General features: G+C 36.8%; 1 protein-coding gene across 3 annotated transcripts in view; it reads left to right on the top strand.

Annotated features, from left to right (window-relative positions):
• Positions 1-21133, top strand: part of LOC105231015 (Y+L amino acid transporter 2) — a 45731-nt gene that overhangs the window by 11875 nt on the left and 12723 nt on the right. For 2 of the 3 annotated variants that reach the window (XM_011212092.4, XM_011212093.4), the window contains exon 3: positions 19225-19698. In XM_011212092.4, coding sequence (XP_011210394.1) covers positions 19411-19698 — 288 coding nt within the window. In that variant the 5' untranslated portion in view covers positions 19225-19410. Of the gene's footprint in view, positions 1-1720; positions 2211-19224; positions 19699-21133 lie in introns of those variants that run through there. The other variant, XM_011212089.4, reaches the window with a different exon arrangement.

Here is a 21133-nt window from a genome sequence, read left to right as displayed (position 1 = left end):
ATTGAATTTTATTACCAAAATCAGTGTTCGGTTCGAAATGTGTTTCGCGCGCGTGTTTTGTTCAGCGATGAGGCTCATTTCTGGTTGAATGGCTACGTAAATAAGCAAAATTGCCGCATTTGGGGTGAAGAGCAACCAGAAGCCGTTCAAGAACTGCCCATGCATCCCGAAAAATGCACTGTTTGGTGTGGTTTGTACGCTGGTGGAATCATTGGACCGTATTTTTTCAAAGATGCTGTTGGACGCAACGTTACGGTGAATGGCGATCGCTATCGTTCGATGCTAACAAACTTTTTGTTGCCAAAAATGGAAGAACTGAACTTGGTTGACATGTGGTTTCAACAAGATGGCGCTACATGCCACACAGCTCGCGATTCTATGGCCATTTTGAGGGAAAACTTCGGACAACAATTCATCTCAAGAAATGGACCCGTAAGTTGGCCACCAAGATCATGCGATTTAACGCCTTTAGACTATTTTTTGTGGGGCTACGTCAAGTCTAAAGTCTACAGAAATAAGCCAGCAACTATTCCAGCTTTGGAAGACAACATTTCCGAAGAAATTCGGGCTATTCCGGCCGAAATGCTCGAAAAAGTTGCCCAAAATTGGACTTTCCGAATGGACCACCTAAGACGCAGCCGCGGTCAACATTTAAATGAAATTATCTTCAAAAAGTAAATGTCATGAACCAATCTAACGTTTCAAATAAAGAACCGATGAGATTTTGCAAATTTTATGCGTTTTTTTTTTTTAAAAAAGTTATCAAGCTCTTAAAAAATCACCCTTTACAAATAAGAACCTAATCAAGCCATTTCTCTTATTTCAAGGTTGTATAACATTTTTCGGTCAGGCTTATGTGATAGCTGCTATAAGCGACCAAAGTCAACCCTTCCAAAAATATAAAATATCTTTTAAAAATGTTACCAATTTAATCAACTTTATTTCACTCTAACCTTAATTAAAATAGTAGTTAAAGTATTGATTCAAGAATTACAATATCATCACTTCTATTAAAAAAGGTGTTTGGTTTTCACATTTTATATTTCTCTATAATAAATTTTACTGTCACCGAGTGACTAGAGGAAATCAAACGAAAAGTTTTTGAAATCATAGTGACTTAAGGCAGAATATGGAAATTAAATATAAGAATTCTCGGGAAACTAGTCAAGCTTAATCGAATGGTGGATCTTCCTGACGATTAGGTTTCGTTAAAAATAGGACCTTTAAGTGTCCAAAACACATATCGCCAGCATAAATTGTGCTGAAAGACGAGGAATAGGACGCAATGTTTCCAGAAATTTAGCTATAATTGCCGGAAGAAACTTACTAGTTCCTCCATTTTAAGATTTTTGCCAAATTTTAATGGACAAGTATTAACGAAAATTGTTTATATAATTTTCATCCACGATTCATTGTTTTATTTTAAATTGTGCCTTAAAAGCACATGTGCTCACAACGGGTTAACACTTAACCTCTACCGGCATTGTGAACTCTTAACTCAACTGCCACGAGGACCGGCCCCAAACCAGTCCGTAGTCGCGTGAATGAGTACGCTGACATTGTAACTTGGCCGACGACGCAGCAATGGGCCTTAGCGCAGACCTCTTTGCTTTCGGCTGAAGCACACACGAACACATGTGTAAAAACACACACACACGTGAGCAAAAATGTTAGCTTTCGTGCTAGTACTGCATGCATTGGCCTAACCACCGCCGTGGCCTGTTGTTGTTAGCTTTAATAGCTTCTTCTGTTGATGCCGCCGCTGCCGTCGCTTTCGTGCTGTGCGTTCTCGTTCGGCCTGAGCAGCAGCAGCAGCTCATCGCAACAACAGTCGCACTCATTCATTGAACACGTTCAGTTGTTGAACGCTCGGTTACTCGGTTGATACTCACCGAATTGAATTGCGTGCGTGCAGTGCCTATACTTACATGTGTGTGTGTGTTAAAGTGCATGCAGCAAATGCATAGAATATGTTCTTTCGAACATTTTGTGCTATATTTTAGTGGTGTTTAGGAAAAAAATACAAAGCGATTTGAAAAAAAGAAATTGTTGAATGGTCAAAAATTCTGTGCAACCGGATTTTTGGCGGTGATTTATTGTGGTACAGTTCAATAGTGCAACAAAAGCATATCCGCATCGCCACATCCACCGATTTAGTGGCGGGAAAGTGCTTAAAAGCAGCTGCAGTGAAAACCAATAACAAAACAAAGGTATTGTGAAGCTTCTGTGTTGAATTTGTGATTTTTTTGGAAATTGAGAATCGAAAAAACTCCTTTTCCTTGACAGAAATGCTGTTGGGATGGAAGAGTGTAGCAAAGAAATAAATACAAATCTATAAGACACCGGTTATGTCGCAGTTCTCTAAATTTTTGGAAAATTTTTTCTACATTTTCTACTTATATTATACTTTTTCAAAATCAAGTGTTTTACTCGAGTTTGTCATCAACCAATAATATTGAAAATCAACAGTTTTTAAATTTTAACAGAGAAGTTAAATGTGGGATAGTTAGATATCTTCAGCTGAACCAAAAACAAAAAGATCCAAGTAAAGTGAATTTTTTTTTTTGAACTGACCGGCATACATAGAGCTCTCTAACTCAGACGCAGGTCGAAGGCCCTGTTTCCATGTTTCCGGATAGGAATCACATCGCCTCACTAGCACCCAGCAGGATATTAGACTTTATCAATATGCTGGGGCTAAGTGAGTCCCTGTGAGTTAGGAGAGGGCACAATAGACCTAAGTTCGCGATGCATTCCTCAATTATTTACCTATCTATCTATCTAAATCATGCATGGATAGAAGCAAATATTTGAATGCACATTTCTTACAAGAGATATTTGATCTTGGAAGGCCTGAGACGTTCGCACGATTCAGAGCAGACGATCAACTTGATCTCACAGCGATGATTGAGCGATCATCAAGATAATTGGAAAACTCAGTACCCGATTGTATGATTTTATTCAACAGAGACTGAGATACTACTATGGGCAAAAAATAGTAAGGCAAACGTCACATCAAATAATAGTTAGAAAAATAAAAACATGATTGGTTCCAAAATGACTAAATTTATTCGAAAAACAGCATCACGTTAACATCTGTGAAGCACTGCTTTCTTTCGATACAGATGAGCCGAAGCCGAAAAACCACGTCAAAGCAGGTCAAAAATCAAGGTTATTTTGACTTCGATCGAAAAGTGATGCACTCCAAATTCCTTCCGACCGAACAAACTATCAACAAGAAATACTATTTGAGTGTTATACGTCATTTTCGCGAAGCTAATCGTCAAAAGAGAGCGGCTAATTGCAGTTTCAGCTATGTATCCTGGTTCGCCGAAGATATAATATGACTGCCAAGATGTTTCAACCAAGGCTGGACAATAGGGAAAAATTGTTTAGATGATTCCATCCCACCTTCTTCCACACAACGTTAAAATTCGTTCGATTGGTTTTTTTTGGCCTTACCGTATGAAACCGCCTATTGGACAATGTCCAGTAAGAACTCCTACGATTGCGGCAAAATGAACTTTGCCAAGGCGAGCATTTTTCCCACAATTTACTCTCGGCCAGAAGAATTTCGCAGTCGCACAGATGTAAGTTGATCGTCGACTAACATCTGAAAAGCGCACGCGAGCTCCATAGCTCCAGTGTGAGTGACAACGGAGATCCAACTCGTTCCCAGTCCCGGGGCACGAGTGCCTTCTTCTTGCTAGTTCATTATCTTTTCAGTTCCCTGGGATTCCGCAGTAGCTAAGCGCCCAAATGAGCCTGATGATGAAGTAGGTTGAGGCTACTAGGAGGAGCGCAGGATTTTAAAGTGACAAAGACTGGTGTGCTTTCGCGAACTGTAGCAAAATTATTAAGACAGTTATAAGAAGAATAAAGCGGCATAAATGAGATAATAACTGTTCAAATAGAGATATAATAACTCTGATCTCAAAGTAGGTTAAAAACATAGCAACATGCTGGAAATCTAGCGCAGATAAAAATTGTACGCCAAAGATCAACCCAACTAACAGCAGAACGAACTGTGGAGAGCTAAGAGTAACGGTATAGCTGCATTTTGCTTTAACGAAGTTATGACCACATTTTTTTCCTAAGAACGACATAAATCGAGTTTAATTTTATATCTTTAGTATGTCAAATTGTGTGTAGTAATTGCTAACAACGTTAAAATATACCGTTATTTTTTGCGAAAAAAGCTAACAAGATTGAGAAATACCGTTATTTTAACTACGAAATGCTAAAAGCTTAGTTAAATAAAATTTTTTTTTAAATATATGTTTTTCTACAAATTAGTTTTTTTTTATTTTTTATTTTTAATTAAAGTTTTTAAATTCATTATCACAAATTTATGTTAGTATAAGCATATATTAAGCTCTTAGACAGATAACAAAATTCCCCGGTACAGCAAGAAGTTAGATGTACTTCGCTTTGATATCAAAAAGCCATGTGTTTACACATACCCTTACAAACACACACACATATTTATTTGTTTTTTTTTTAATGCAAATGAAAGCGAGTTAGAAAAGCCAAGCAGTATAAATATTTCTAAAATTAGCATATATGCTCAGGTGGTCAGTCAAATTGTTTATCTAAAGCAAATACTAAATAATTCCAGTTAATTTGATTTGTGGTTTTCTGTTTGTGAAGTGAAAACAAAAGCCGGTTTGTTGTGTTTTAGTATTTCTACTAAAGTAAAATTCAGTATGCTAATTAAAAATAATACGTAATTTAAGAAATTCAAGTTCTAGTGCAGCTTAGCAACTATATTGACAAAGAAATTAATAAAATTGAAGGCAAAAACTAGTTAACTGTTGAACAAGCCCCCCGTGTGAGTAGGTGAAATATATTTCGAAAGAAAAAATTAAGAACGAGACTAATAAAACACTTATGTGAGAGGTATGAAATTCTTTAAACTTGATTATATGGTGTTTTCAGCATAGTAGATGATCACTAACTCATGCAGAATATCAGTAAATACTTCCATGTGGTCCCCGTAAAACGATATAGAAGTGCGGAGATATAGTTTTTAGGGAAAATGATAAAATTAATCAACATAATCGAAGAATCAATGCAGTAAGCGAAGGTTTATCATCGTGGTACGAAAGCCGAGAGTTGTCGGCCCATAATTTCGACCTCTTTTGACGAATAGCTTTGCGCGAACAAACGACGCATAACACTCAAATAGTATGCTTTGTTGACAGTTTGACCGGTCGGAAGGAATTCGAAGCTCACCACACTTCGATAATCGAAGAAAACTCTTAACATGACCTTGATTTATGACCTGCTTTTTTATCACGATACACGCTCTTTTACCGAGTTGTGAGCATAGATCTAAGACGCTGTTTTTGAAAAAGATTTCGTGCTTTCACTTTTCTTAGACCTAAATGACCTTTCAAAATGTTTTCACTGATACTTTTGATGTTCAAACGATGCTAGTAAGATCTCTGACGGTTAGTCGTCGAATTTCAACTCCTTTACTTTACTGACATGTTGATCATCATTGATATTGATGCCCGTTCTGGGGTGGTTCATCGTCAACGCATTCTCGACCCCCTTTGCACAATTTGTACCAATTACTTGCTCGCGACAAACTTTTATCATCGAAGACCTTCTCCAACATACTGAACATTTCAACACCAGAAATTTATTTCCGCACACAAAGTTTAATGGCATTTCTTTGTTGAATAATTTCACTCATCTTAAACATACCCGAATGCACTTTATGTACTCCAGAAAGGCAAAAGTATACTTACTATTTTTTGCCCACAGTATGTATATATGTAGCTACGCCAATAAAGAAGAAGAATATATGTACATATGTTAATTGGGAAATAATTTTTTGAAATATCTTATACAAGTATTTCATTATAAAATGACTTGGAAATTTTTTTCACAATCTTACGTTATCACTTTTGTTGTAAATGCGTCATTGGACCAACGAATTCCCCTTAATCGATGCCTATATGCCTACTGTGTAATTATTATGACTTAATGATTTTTTTTTTTTTTCAGATAAGCAAATTTATACAGGGTGCATAATGACTTTATGTCGGTATAGTATATGAGATATTTTGATTTAATTCGGTTCTTTACAATTTATTTGAACTACTTTCTGTAGACAACATTAAGCAAATGATCCCTTTTATTAGCTTCAGTACATTTTCGTTATATTTTCCACTAGCTTTGGAAGCAGATTGGACAATATAAGTGAAGGTTTCAACACAAATGCCGATAATTACTTGGCATATAGTACATTACTTTTTAAATAAACTCAACAAAAAGTAGTTTGAGGAAGTCAAATCTATACTTATCAATATCGATTCTTTCAGACAATACACCGAATTATCTTGCTTAGTCATACTGTTAGAAATCTTCTACTCACAATAAACCGAGTAATATTCTATACTCATACCTCTCTAATTTTCTTGAAGTCAGATTAAAAGTTCCGCATTAAGATTGATTGCAATATGAATGATTTCACACAAAAATAGTAGTATCGGCACTTAATGACTCCACTATTTATTGAAAAATGAATAACTGTTATTTAAGTATGTCGTATAAACAAATAATGGTTGTATCACACTAAGTATTTAAGCAAATATGGTAAATGGTGGCCAAATTCCTTTGAATACACGACCGACCTACTATGCCACACAATTCAACCGAAAATCGATATATCCTTGCATTGTAATTTGTTTGAACGCTAAAAGCTTAACATATGCATATTCTCACTTGCCGAATATAGCTATTGACATATATTATATATATATTGAGAAAATCAGAATATTCCTGCACATGCCACACACGAATATTATTTAAATTAGTATCAGTGCTCATATGCATACCACTACACTAATGACTGACATAAAGGTGGCACTAATGGAGGCTAAACGCTAATGAAAGTATGTATAAAAGAATGAAAATGATGATACGAAGTTTCATTGTTACATAGCCGATAACATTAAATGGATTTTCCTCTATCTATAGGGTATAATTATCAAAATTTAAGTTAATGCAAAGAAAATCCACTAGTGTGTTGAAATTTCTTTACCACCAATTTTTCGCTTATTTAGCAAAACTTAGAAAACTTTTTTTGTGATAAGATCAATTCTATTATGCCAATAATACCTTTGGGAGCTCAACGGGATACCGTAAGACATTATGAAAATAATGTTGTAGAACCAAAGCATTTTATGAGTATTCCTATGTTATAATACTGTCATATAAAGGTCACAGTAAACCTTTTCATGATATGCTTCCTCAAAGCACACACTAGCGTATATTCTTTGAAAAAAGTTCAAAAACCACACAATATCTCTGCTAAGTAGTCAAAAATTAACAGTTAGTTTCTAATCATCATCATAGAAGTTCTGATTTTACCATAAAATAGCAGCTCAGTTCTGAACTTTGCGCTCCAATCGTTAACAATAATCACGAAACATTAACTCATAGCTAAACTCGCTCCCGTTTACGCTCAGTGCCTCTTGAACTTTCTTCCAGAACTCGACCAATAACAGATGCTAGGTGCTTTGGGCTCAATTAGCGTTGTATATGCCATTTTGGTGTACTATAGACGGTACTTCTACAAACTTGCTATCTCGTTTCACCTTTGCGCTAAACCAATGCACAATGCACCCTACAATCTGCGCCAATTACCTTGGGATAAGCCTCCTTAATATAGCAAATAAGGTCTTTCGAGCGTATTCTGTCAAAGATTAAGGACCTTATCAGTGTGGTTATAGACCTGGAAAATCTACTATCGACCAGATATTCACCAAGCGCCTCATTTTAGAAAAGACCCGAGAAAGGATTATTGGCACACACCAACTCGTCGCCTATTTTAAAGCCGCCTTCGACAGCACGAAAGGAACTGCCTCTATGCCGCTGGTTAAGTCACGTTGTCCGGATATATGTATATAATTATATGAGAACACTCCAGTTTTGAAGGTTTTCGATACAGTACTCGCTGGTGGAAACATTTTGTTGGAGAGATTAGGTGAAGAATGACCTGGCTACACTTAGTATCTCGAATTGGTAGTAAAAAATAAGAGGTAGAATGAATAATTTCAAGAATATTTGGCAGAGCGAATAATATCATTATTCCCTTTGATAAATTTTGCTTTTTCTGCTTTAAGAAGGATAGTTTTTGGGTATATTGGAGTATATAGTATGTCAACGTAAACAAGAAAAAACTTAAGTTTTGGTGCAACCGAAGTTATGGAAATCTAATGACAACTAGTAATTTTAAATATTTGCCCAAATTTAACCGAAATGGGTAAAATTTTTAGTTTAGACCGTTACCATTACTATTTAAATTGAACTGTGCTCAAGTTCTGGTTAAATAAGGCATCTACGATACAGTTTGAGTTCAGTATGGTGAAAAGTTTTGGCCCCTCAACAATATACTCTAAATAATGAGTGATCCCGTTAAAGGTACTTTTTTCAAAAGACTTTTTTTGGCAGATCACGCGTCAAGCTGGCATGTGATTTTTGTTCGGTATTGTTTGGCATTTCAGCATTTAAAGACTTTAGTGGGGATATATAAAATCTAAAGTCAGTGCGGACAATCCCGCTTGGATTCAGGCCTTGAACAAAAACATCACACTTGTCACTCACCATTTACCAGTCGAAATGGCCGAACGAGTCATCAAAAATTGGGCTCTACGGATGGACCATCTGAGAAATAGCGCCGGCCAACATTTGAAAAAGATAATTTTCAAAAATAACAAAATGCCAAAAAATGTTCCTTCGAATGATAATAAGCAATCTCCATTAAATTTAAGGTTTCTGTGTTTTGTCTTTATAAAAGTAGGAAACCCCAAGACTTTTTCAGCCAATGCTACATACATCGGGTTAACCTTACGAATCGAAATGGAATTCAAACATTAATTTTAAAATGAAACACCAATTTTTCTTAATAAAGCATCTCGTTAAAACTCTAAATTTTAACACTTTAAAGTATATATATAAACTATTAAGTGAACTCTTGCGAAATAACTGCGAATTCCATTAGAAACACCATTCTGGCATTTATCTAATTATATTGCATTTTTGTTTTTGCTTCGATTGCATTTATGCCATTCACTCAGCCAGCCAATCAGCTAATTTTTCAATCGAACTTTGCATAATTACAAAAACATTAAGTTGAATAGTGGCAAAGAGGAAGGTGAGCAAACTAGCCAAGTTGTGAGGCAGCTAAATATGAATGTGAATTAAGACTGATTATTTTACAGTTAATTACAACAATTACTAATGCTATTTGAAGTGGGTACTAAGGCAAAAAATGTACTTCAATAATTTTTGTTTTTGTATTTTTGGTTTAGTGCTGTATTCGAAACCAGGTTAAGGTTAGTTCATAGGAATACGCGCTTAACTTAGAGTCAGGCATGAGTGCGCATAAGCGAGGAGAAAATGAGAAGTGACTAAGAATAATTAGTTCTCCTTATTATTATCTGCAAATTTATTTTTTTTTTTGTCAGGAAAATATTAAATTTCTTTTGTTGCTATTGATAACGTTAAGCTCTTGTCACTTTCTCTCAGAAAGAGGGGTAGGAGGCATGCAAAATAAACTCGGTCATATATTGTTTTCCAATATTTACATATGTTTACTTTGAATAACTGTGAATAAAATTTTGGTTTAAAAAAAATTATTTGAAAAACGAATGAAAACACCATCTGATCAAAATTAACCCGCACTGCCAAAAACCAACATTTCCACACATTTTAATACAAATCTTTCTTCAAAATAGACTTTTAAGTCAATACAATCCTGCTAACACTTAAGCCAAACTCGCGTACATTTATTATAAGCCTCGACTGGAGTGGCCTTCAGTGCCATCAGTTATTCGAAACGAGGTTAAAGCTTTGCTTACTACTATTCTGTCCACGTTAGATCTACTACTCTGGAATGGTATTCTGATGCATTAGAGGCCAGCTTCGCAGCACTTCTAATAGCAAAGACCTCTGCTTGAAATACACTGCAGTCATTCTGCAGTTTAAAAGGCTGCCTTATTTTTAACTCTGGATAGTATATCCCCGCAGCACTCCGACCTCCATTTTCGAACCATTCGTATAAATGTTTAATGGGTTGTACGAGGCTATCATGCCTTTACGCCAACCATCTTTTTCTACACTTACGCTGAACAACGTAAAATTGAAAAGTAGAATCATGTAGCTTGCCAAATCGCCATTACTCACTGAGCTACGCCCTAAGGTTCTATGTGTAAGTTCTCTTGCAACCAATAGTCGCCCCGCCAATTCTACCGAGCGGCCTTCAGCGAAGAGGTTTTTAGGTGCAGGTTTAGCACTAGATCAAGAGTTGCTGTTGGAGTTGTTTTTAGAGCTCTTGTTATTCACAGCGCAGCGAGCTTCTGAATACATTTTAATGGCTTCCGATAGATGGACTTTCGTTAGCCTGTCCACCACACTGCTACTACTGCTCCGTATAGCAGAATTGATCGCTGTGTAGCACCAGTGCATGAGAGAGGAGGAAAGATCCCGCGTTATCCCGAGCATCTGCCTAAATGCATATGGGACACTGTTGGTCTCTCTTACTCTTTCTTCCACATTATATTTGCACAGCAGTTTGATGTCCAAAACCATCCCAAGGTAATTGATGCGGTTCATAAGAGAGTTGTGCCCCATTTATCGAAATTAGTCTCTTTGGAGGGATTATGTACTTCCGTTTTTTTCCGAATTCAACATCAGACCTGCCTGCATTGTCCATTTTTGGACTTTATTGAGAGATAATACGGCAAGAAGATGGCGATGCCACTTTCTCGTGGGCTTTGTCGTCTCATTCCTTTAACAGTTTATTTACCACTAATCTCCACAGTGGTAGGCGCTCTACTTGGATCACCCGTTATTACTGCAGTAGCTATATCATAACTCATATTCGATTATTCATTCCTCTACGTGCTTTGCTTGAGCACCAATCTCTAGTCAAAAACTTAGGAAATAAGGAGAATACCATATTAAATTGGTATAATAGCTTGCGATTGTAGGCTTATGCCAGTTTATTGCGGTCTATGTGATTTATATCATTTACTTGTTCGATTCGCCACCACTGGCAGTTATTGCTTTTCTTTTCTTTTTGTAGAAAATAATATTCTGTTTCGTACTGTTTGATCAATCATGTTGCGAAAATAAGACCCTCAACATTCAAATTTAATCAACCTCATGATCTGTCGGTAAAAAATATTCTGTAAACTCATTCAATAGACTTGGTATATAAAGATTAAGTCCACATCTATAGGTAATTTCTGATTGAAGTGTGGTAGAAATATATTCATATGCATATGTACACATTAGGGTGTTACTTAAAACTTTAAATTATCAAATTTCTTTATTCACATCCATTAATCCGTAACAACATAAATGAGCCTCGTCCGAAAAGATGATTTTTCGGTAAAATTGACCATCCTCGGTCAAACGATCTTCTGCCCAATCTGCGAACTGTAGAATAGTAAATAGCCACCCATTTCGTAAATTCTATCCTTTTTACTGAATATCTGTCACTTTCCGAATGGTATTTGACGTTTCCAATGTCGAAATATAAATAATTCAAATTTAAAACGTTAGATGGCCCACTTTTGATCTTCAATCTTGCGATTCGTAGGGGTATAATTTTTTAAATGGATACATTTTTTAACCTCAACGGATTGTAGACAAGATTTCTACGTATTTCTCGAGCTTTTTGTATATGAAATGTAAAAAGTCGGGAAGATCTCATTTTCAAAGTCAAAATTAGAGGAGAATGTTTTTCGCCTTTGGAGCTCTATAACGATGGCAGACCTAAAGTACCTAACCACCCGCTCTGCCACCATTTTGCTTTAAATTTTTGAATGGATTTCGTAATAATTTATTGTTATAGGTCATAAGGAGATTTTAGGAATTGCATCTCAAACACCTGTATAAAATTTCATGAAGATCGGTTGCGTAGCTCTCAAGAAATCTATGTAGATCTAGATGGAAATCAGACGTCTTCAAAAACACAGTTTCGAGAAAAACGCATTTAAAGACGGCGCACTTGGCCTAGGTAGCCTTAAGCGCACAAGTTCTCAAGGCTGTGTCTCCGGAACTATTACTTTGATCAACTTGAAAATTTACGACAATATTTAAAGGTATTGTAGAATTTAATAAGACAATAAAAAAAATTCGATTTATTAAAACCTCCAAACCCATATAACCCCTTAATTTCTTTTAACATTTAAGGTCTACCCTAATTTACTTAAATACCTACATATGTAAGTACCTTGTACGTAGTTATTTAATTTTCTGCATAATCATTCAAATCTACGATTTTTTATGAGCTCTTTTTTTTTGTTATTTTCAGCTTCAGAAATCAACGGCCTTTCACTTTGCTTTGTGGTACATACCCAAAGTCTGTTTGACAGCCAGTACTTGATTTCTTTTTTTTATGAATTAGAAAATAAAGGAAAAGGCGAAAAAATCTGCAGACAAAAGGTCAATGCGGTCAAAATAAGAAAGTATAATATGTATGTATGTATGTATGTATGTGACTAACAAGTTATTTTTGAAAAATAATCGCTTAATTGCTTTGTAATGTCGGCAGCAGCGTGCCTGAGTTTCTAAATCTACAAAACATTACCGTGAAATTAGGTTGTCGAACAACGCCAAGTTAAAAATAGAGAATGTAAAATATTAATTAATTTACTAAAACTGACTGGACTCTTTGTGGCAGAACTGAGATTTGCAGCTATAGAATGCACGTGTTATATGGAAGTGTTCAAGACCTATTTCCATGCTCTAATTATGAAGTGTCTTATCAAGATCGTGTATTCCGCCTTGATGAGAATAAACTGTTTACAGCAACTAGAAGTTATTACGTTAGAAAAAAAAAATCCAATATAATCTATCCAAGCAGAGAAGACCTTTATAGCAGTGATCTTGACTTCATTGGAACGCCAGAACTTGGTTTGGCATGCAACATGAATGAACAGATATTATTAAAAAACGAATTTATTTTCTCCTTACTGAGTACAGCAAGTTGGGTTAATCTAGGCCGAGAATATCCGATTAAGATAGAAACTCTTCCCAAGTACCCTATTCTCAAACCCAAAACATCAGGCTTTTTGAGGTGCAGGAAATCAGAGCTTATTTTAGTTCTGCCGCATAGCTTACAGTCTAATTGGAATTCTAAGTAGAATCCAACCTCCTTCTCTACCACCAACTAACCTCGCAATGAGTACTCTTTATTTTCAGGGTCAACAAAATACTTTTCCCCACATTTTTCTATCCAAAACTGGATAACTTGTAATATCTATGTTAGTATATTAAAATAGTGTCACTAGAATGTATCAAGTTCGGCCACTTTGTAAATCTGCATAATAATAATTGCAAATCTCGCCCATTTTTATCGGTCTTTGTTGTTGTTTTTCGTTTGCTGGGCGTGTGGAGTACATTTAAATTCAATAAACAACCTATTAACAAGCAATTAATTAATGCATAATAAATAAACAAATGGTGTGAGGCACAAGCAGTTCCATGTTGCTGTGTATATCTCATTTAAATACTTATTTATTAATATATACATAATATACATATATATATAGTACATTTATATGACACATTACGGAGTGGTGTCAGCTACTTTTTGTTGCTTTTGGCAAGTGATAAACTTTTTTGTTTCGTTTGACAGCTGACGCGTTGTGCCCATCCTGTTTGTCTGCTGCGCGATATTTTTGATTGTCTTATCAGTGCGCTTCAACTCGTTGAAATTTGTTTATTGTTGTTATATTTGTTTCGTTTTTTGTTATTGAAAATTTTTAAATGAGGAAGTGTTGTTTTAAAGCGATTTTGTTTTGCGGCAGCCGTTTCTTATAGCTTACATACACATGTACCTATGTAAGTGCATAGAGCATTTGAGAGTCATGATCATACAAGTTCCACTGTAGTGACATCTACTGATTAAATGTATAGTTGTGTCTAAAATTTGTTTAAATTTGGTGCTATAATTGGCACAACTACATACATACATTATGGCCAAAAAGTACCTGGAAATTGTAATTAAAACGCAAAATGTTTAGTTATTCAAGAATATTTATTTTGTCGCTTTCAAAGTAATCGCCACCAGTTGTAATACACTTATGCCAACTTTTGGCTTTCAGCTCCTTCAGCGAATTTATATCGCGCTCTTATTTGGCATAGTAATTAGGGACAGTCCCACAAACTTGGCAAAATTTATTTTTCTGAAATATCATTTATCCGGAATATTTTAATTTTCGGTTGCTTTTTTCTTCAAATGTAAGTGTTTTTATGTAAATATAACCGTGTTGCGTCATCAAAGATGAAGAAGATAATTATTTTACAAAACAATCTGGTAAATGCCTTAAGGTGGCGAAGATGATACGGGTATGACAATTAAGTAATGAGACTGATTCCATAAAAACCGTATATTTGAAAATTATTCTACAACTAAGCCGTCCCCTTCAAAGTAGTTCCCTTGGGCAGCTATACAGCGATTCTAGCGCGTTTCCCATGCTTCGTAACATTTCTGGAACGCTTCGACTGGGATGTCCGCGAGTACCCTCGTCACGGCCGCCTGGATGTCCGTAATCGACTCAAAATGGGTTCCTTTGACCGCCGATTTTGTTTTAGGAAACAAAAAAAGTCACAGGGTGACATGTCGGGCGAATAAGGCGGCTGTTGCAACACAGCGATCCCTTTAGAATCTAAATACTGGGACCCGCTGAGGGCGGTGTGGCACGGTGCGTTGTCATGATCAAGGATCCAGTTACGAGCGATGTCTGGGCGCACCCTGTTGACTCGTTTTCGCAGTCTTTTGAGTACTTGGCAATAGTAGACTTGACTCACAGTTTTCCCCGGTGAAACGAATTCTTTGTGGACGATTCCACCGCTATCAAAAAGGCAATAATCATCGTTTTCACCTTTGACTTGCTCATGCGAGCTTTTTTCGGGCAGGGGGCGCGCGGAGACAACCAGAAACACCTGGGCACGACTAAGAGCACTATCACCATACACTCTTACAATTTTAGCGTACGTTTCCGAAGCTGTTTCGCCCAATCTGGCGCAAAATTTTATCGCGACACGTTGCTCATGATTTCGTTTTTCCAAGCTAGAGCGATGGTACATATATCAATAGAGAGGCGAGCGATGCCGGAAAAAGAGAAAGGTCACAGGTTTACCAAAAGCGCGGCAATAAAATCAGTCTCATTACTTAATTGTAAAACCTCGTAAGAATCGCAAAATTCGCCACAACGACGTCACAGAGATGTCCAATGCTTGAGAAAGACCTTGGAGAGACTGATTTGGATCTTCCACAATAGATGCGCTAGTGTCAGCAATATTATCGATATTTTCATAACTTCGACTCGTTGTTGGATCGTATATCTTTTCATAATGAAATGGCAAACTTTGCTGAAGAGAAATGTCAACAGAGCGGAAAAATATGACGTCGTTTGCTATGTCCCTATTAAAAACCCCGTTATATATGAAATTGGGCTCTCCTTGAAATCTCGACTTTGTATTGCATTGTCTTTTTCTTTTCTTAAATCTTAGATCTGAAAGATTTAGATGAGAAAAATGTCGAATCGAACATGATTCTATTCTATTAAGATCTATGGAGATACTGTTCATCCACAAGAATAAGTTATGAAGAAGAATTCACAAAATTAACCAAATAAATGCAAATTACCGTACATGCAGTGTGAAGGTAAAAACCTTACAATTAATTTGCTAACACATTTAACAGAAAATTCTATTAACTGTTACTTTCAACACATGAGATCGTTTGATGGCCGTTTGTTAAAAATTCGATAAACAGTTTATGTAAGCAGCTGTTAAGACACCATTTAGGAATTGATTTGCATCTCATTAACTGTTATATGCATACATAATTGCTTGAAGTGGCTATGAACGAGCTGGCAACACAGGTGCTTGTGTAACAGGTGGGCGACGGCTGTGACGAAAAAAGGTGAACAAACTAGCCGACAGTCACCAATTTACAGCTCATTTCATTATTATGACTTAGAATTGAACAAAGTGGATAAACAAAATTTGCATGCCTACACACACACCGACATTTGTTTATATTTTATTTAACTAGTTGAGTGAAATTTATTAAGTGGATGCAGCCGGTAGGGTGAAATTGTTTTTGATTTATGCGATAAATTAAGTTAACTGAATTGTATATAACATAAATTATTTGACTGCTAAAATGCAGCATCTCTGATACAATTTGCTCTAGAAATATGCCTTAATAAATTGTTATATTTATTAGCAAGAAATGTACTGAAACCACTTTTTCATCAAAGCTCTTTAAGAACACTATGCCAAGAGGGACCATGCTCCACAGGAAACGTGCTTAGTAGGATTTGAAGAAATATTTTATTTATTCTTTATTCTTTGAATACATTTCAAATATTTCTTCAACTGTTTTCATTTACCAAAACTTCTTCGCAATTGATCTTTCATGCTCCAGTGGTAGCGAATCGAACAAGCAACTGATAAAAATAACATAGACCGCAATAATCTGGCATGAGTCTACAAAAAAGGAGTTAAAATCGCAAGCTCATATAGCAATTTAATATCGTATCAATAAGAAGATGAGTTTTTACTAGAGAGTGCAGCTCGAGCATAGCGCGCCGAGAAATGATGTAGTGAGTTCTAAAGACACGTGCCGAGCACACTCAATTATTACTTATTTGCATAAATTTTTTAATCAAGTTTTAATGCAAAAAAAATGTAATTGATATTTCCCTTATCACCCACAACGTAACATCAGTCCAACGATGTCTACAAACCATATATACAAGTATATATTTATATACCATGTAAAAAAATATATATGTATATGTATACCATAAATATAATCCAACATTTATGTATGTAATACATAAATTATTAAAACATCACACACACACACACATGCATAGCTGTTTGATAGCATAATTTGTCAATGTCAATGTCGCTCATACGCAAGCGCTCACGAACATATTTATGAGAGCGTATGCGTGTGTGACAACTCATTTACACAAATGTGCTGATAATCGCATGCTAAACTATATATTATATATATATGTGTGTATCTGTGTTGGCAGTAATATAATTGTCGTGGCGACACACACTCATATATACATACATACATATTTATACAACAACAACTCTTTGCTGACCATTTGCGTAGCGTAGACTTTTCGCGCCACACGCGCAAACATTTTTGCGGAGCGATGGTAATATACGCGTATACACGTTACGTATATACGTCACGTTATAAATGTACATATGTGCCTCCAGCGATGTGCGGATTCAATTATGATAAAATTTGTATGTACTATATATCGAAGCTACCTTCAGTCCTAGCCGACATGCACGATTCATACTGCACACTGAGCGTACACCTCTTGTAAGACCACTCCCAGTATAGATTATCATACGCTAAACTTGTGAAACAGTACACCTATATCTGTGCCAAACCATAATTTCGACTGCAGTTCCCTGATCCTACGAGTCCGCGGTTAAACACTTCTTCGCAGGACCAAGCTCAGCCAAGATTAGCGCTTCATGGGCACCTTTCTGCATTATTTTTCTCTAGTTCTTCTGTTTTCGCCACTTCGTTGCTTTTCGTTTCTTCTAAGTTTCTAAAGAGCAATTGCGAACCAATTTTTCACTCTATTCCACACGAGTTTGTATTGTATCATGTGGTGCACAATATACTCTAGAGTCACAAGTTCATAGATAACACTCTCTATGTGGCTTCTCTCTGCTTCGAATTTCGGGCAGTAAAAGAAAATATGCTGCGAGTTTTCGCTGCCATTACCGCAGAATGAACATTCTGTACCATTATCTTGACCATATTTATAGAGACATTGTCGAAAGCATCCGTGTCCGGTCAGGCATATCGTCAAGTAGTAATCAATCTCGCCTTGCTTTCTCTTCACCCATGCTTGCACCTTCCCGATTAGTTTGTACGACCATCTTCCATTTTCTGTCATGTCCCTGCGCCTTTGTCACTCAGATATACTTTTCTGCCTTTCTTCGCTCACTCTACTGTTGTAAGACGTCTTCCACTGCATGTGTATTTATCGTATCTTTTGGGCTGTAATGTCATTATGACCGGCGGTAAAATACCCGTTATGACTTCAAATGGCTCCAGATGAGCGGAATCCACAAATAACCCTTATTGCATTTAGCCAGAGATCTAGCTTTACTGAGGTATGTCCGACTCTGCGGTGCTGGTTCCCATGTAGACGCCGCGTAGATTAGCACCGACTGACTGACTTTAGCTAAGCGAGTTTATTTGCAATGGTTAGTCCTCCAATATTAATCATCCTCGATGGAGCCACTGTTATTCGTGTAGCTTTTTCACATGTTTTCTCAGCTCTTTATCCTTAAAGCGTCGTCTTTGCTTAGGCTTTCCACCTGACTGATTTCCTTTTCTACCACCGTTAATGCATCAACAAATCCGATAATTTGGATCCATTTTTCTAATGGGATATAGCACGTGCCACAGCAGTAGACATAAAACTGAGCCTTACCTTCTATCCTTGCTTGCGATATTGGTCACATTTTTGATTTCATCGATGCCCCAGATGCTGCTCGAGTCTAACTCATATTACGCGCTCCAAAATTGTTCCAAACGTATTCAGTATGCAGAGGGAACGGTACGAGCTTGGTTCTTCTGCCGGTTTCTGCTAAAGAACCAATCGCTGCTTCTTACATATGTATTTCCGCAAAGACGCCTTCATGCAAACAGCGGGTAAAAAGCTCTGAAAAGGGACTCGATTCGTGTCTTACAGCAATTTTTAAAGGTTGGCGGGGATTCCACCAAGTTTGTTTGGGTATTATCAATCCTTTTGGCTTTATTTATAACTTCCTCGTCGGTGACCAATGGTGCGTCTATTATCGGTTGGTTAGTATAATTATATAGATATATGTATGTACGTATGTATGTATGTTTGTACTTGTGCATGAATACTTCGTTAATGAAAAGGTGGGAAAATTAAGATCTTCAAAAGCTCAATGCCAAATTGAATATAAATTTGTATATGTGTGTATGTACGCAGTTCACACATTATAAATTTTGCTTATGCACAAAGATACATACACACGTGCATATATGTAGACTACCTCAAAAATAAACAACTTGCAAGTGTCTAAACACGAGTGTATTTTTAACTAAAACCAACAAATTTTTCGATTTTATTTACTCAAACGCAAATATCATTCTTCTATTTACAGATTTCCACGCCAACACACACCTGCACATATTTTATACACACAAACACACACCATAAACAATACAAAGTATAAATAATACCAAGTAACAAGCTAAACAGCTGCCTCTGCAAAAATTCTAATTGTTTAGCATAAAGCAATTAACGACTTGATTGTCGAAATAAGCACACATATAAAGTATACACAAACATGGAGACTGAATCGCTTAATCGGAAAAATTCCTCACGGAAAAGTTCGGTAATCAATGGCAATGGCGATGCGCCGGCCAAGGTGACGACGGAAGGTGAGGGCGGCGACGGTGGCGGCGGTGGTGAGGTGACTTTAAAGGCGAAAATGAGTTTGATCAACGGCTGCACGGTGATCGTCGGCTCGATCATTGGCTCCGGCATCTTCGTGTCGCCCACTGGCGTGCTGCGCTATACCGGAAGCGTGAACTTGTCGCTGATCGTGTGGGTTATTTCCGGCCTCTTTTCGATGGTGAGTAAGCGCATACAGCGTATATTTGCATAAGATCAATTATGGATATATTTTATTGGTTTAACAAACGCATAACGAGTAGTTTCAATCGAATTATGAAAATATGAGGAAACTGAATTTATACGGAACTAATTACTATTTCACATTCTTGCGCGATGTGTGGTGTATTTTCCACGAAATATCTATATCTGTTCAACTATATGTGTTTATGTATTTATTATGTATGTGTATAGGTTCCCTGATTTTCCACTAGTTGACTCAGCAAGATATTTAAAATAAGAAGAATTAAGTATCAGCTGAAAGTTAGCTGCCAATAAATATTACTTTGAATAAGTCTAATTGCCCAAGAAGTTTGTAAAACCTAGAAGAAAATGTTGAGGAAGGAGGGGCCCTTTGAATTGTATTAGAAATGTTGATCCATTTCGAGGTTTTAAAGAACGTTCATGATCATTCCAGAAAACATTTTTGGAATTTATTTCTTAAAGATTATCTCTTTCAAATGTTGGCCTCGGCTGTTGACTAGTCTCAAATGGTCCATCCATTGAGTCCAATTTTCGATGACTCGTTCGAGCATTTCGACTGGTAACTGGTGAATGACACGCGTGATATTTTGCTCTAAGACATCAAGCGAAGCGGGATTGTTCGCATAGACTTTACATATACCCACAGGAAAAAGTAAAACGGTGTGATATCAAAGGCAACAAATAATTGGTAATCATGGCGCGATAAAGGTCGCCACTGTCGGTTATGTTCTCACCGGCATCATTTTAGAAGACATATGGACCGATGACTCAAATAATCAGTATTTTTACTTACTGAAATGAGCAAGGTAAGAAGGGACTACAGATGAGTTAAAAAGAACTGCGTTAGACAGCTTAGATTCGACTAATTTCCTTAAAAACTACTCCTACTTACGTTTTCAATATGAAAACTGTCAGTGAATTCATTATACAGGGATTGTCCGAAAAGTAATAGGACCGATTTTCTTCCACCACGACTGTACTTCGGACTGGATTCGGTGGAGGGCGTTCCTAGCTAATGAACGAGCGGCTGGTCAATTGTCTCCGAGCACTTGGAGAGCCAGGACAAACATTTTCGCACGACGTGTTTCTGTGAGTGGTGCAAGCCGAAAATGCAGCGTTCGTTAGAGCAGAGAGACGCGATTAATTCTTTGTGAAACTCGGTAAATTTGCGACAGAAACGTTCGATATGATCAAGCAGGCTTGCTCAAACGTTGCTTTAACAAGAAGTGGTATGTTTCGGTGGCACCACGCCTTTTTGGAGAGCCGAGAAGAGGTCGCTGATGAAGACCGTGCTTGGAGACCTGTAACTTCGACAAGCACCAACAATGTGACTCGCGTGCGCAAAGTTTTGTACTCAGACCTTCGACTAAGTATTCGTTTAATAGCCCAGATATTTAATTTATCAAAATCTG

The sequence above is a fragment of the Bactrocera dorsalis genome, chromosome 2 (assembly GCF_023373825.1).
Source record: "Bactrocera dorsalis isolate Fly_Bdor chromosome 2, ASM2337382v1, whole genome shotgun sequence".
NCBI lineage: Eukaryota > Metazoa > Arthropoda > Insecta > Diptera > Tephritidae > Bactrocera > Bactrocera dorsalis.
This window is presented reverse-complemented; position numbering and strand designations above follow the sequence as displayed.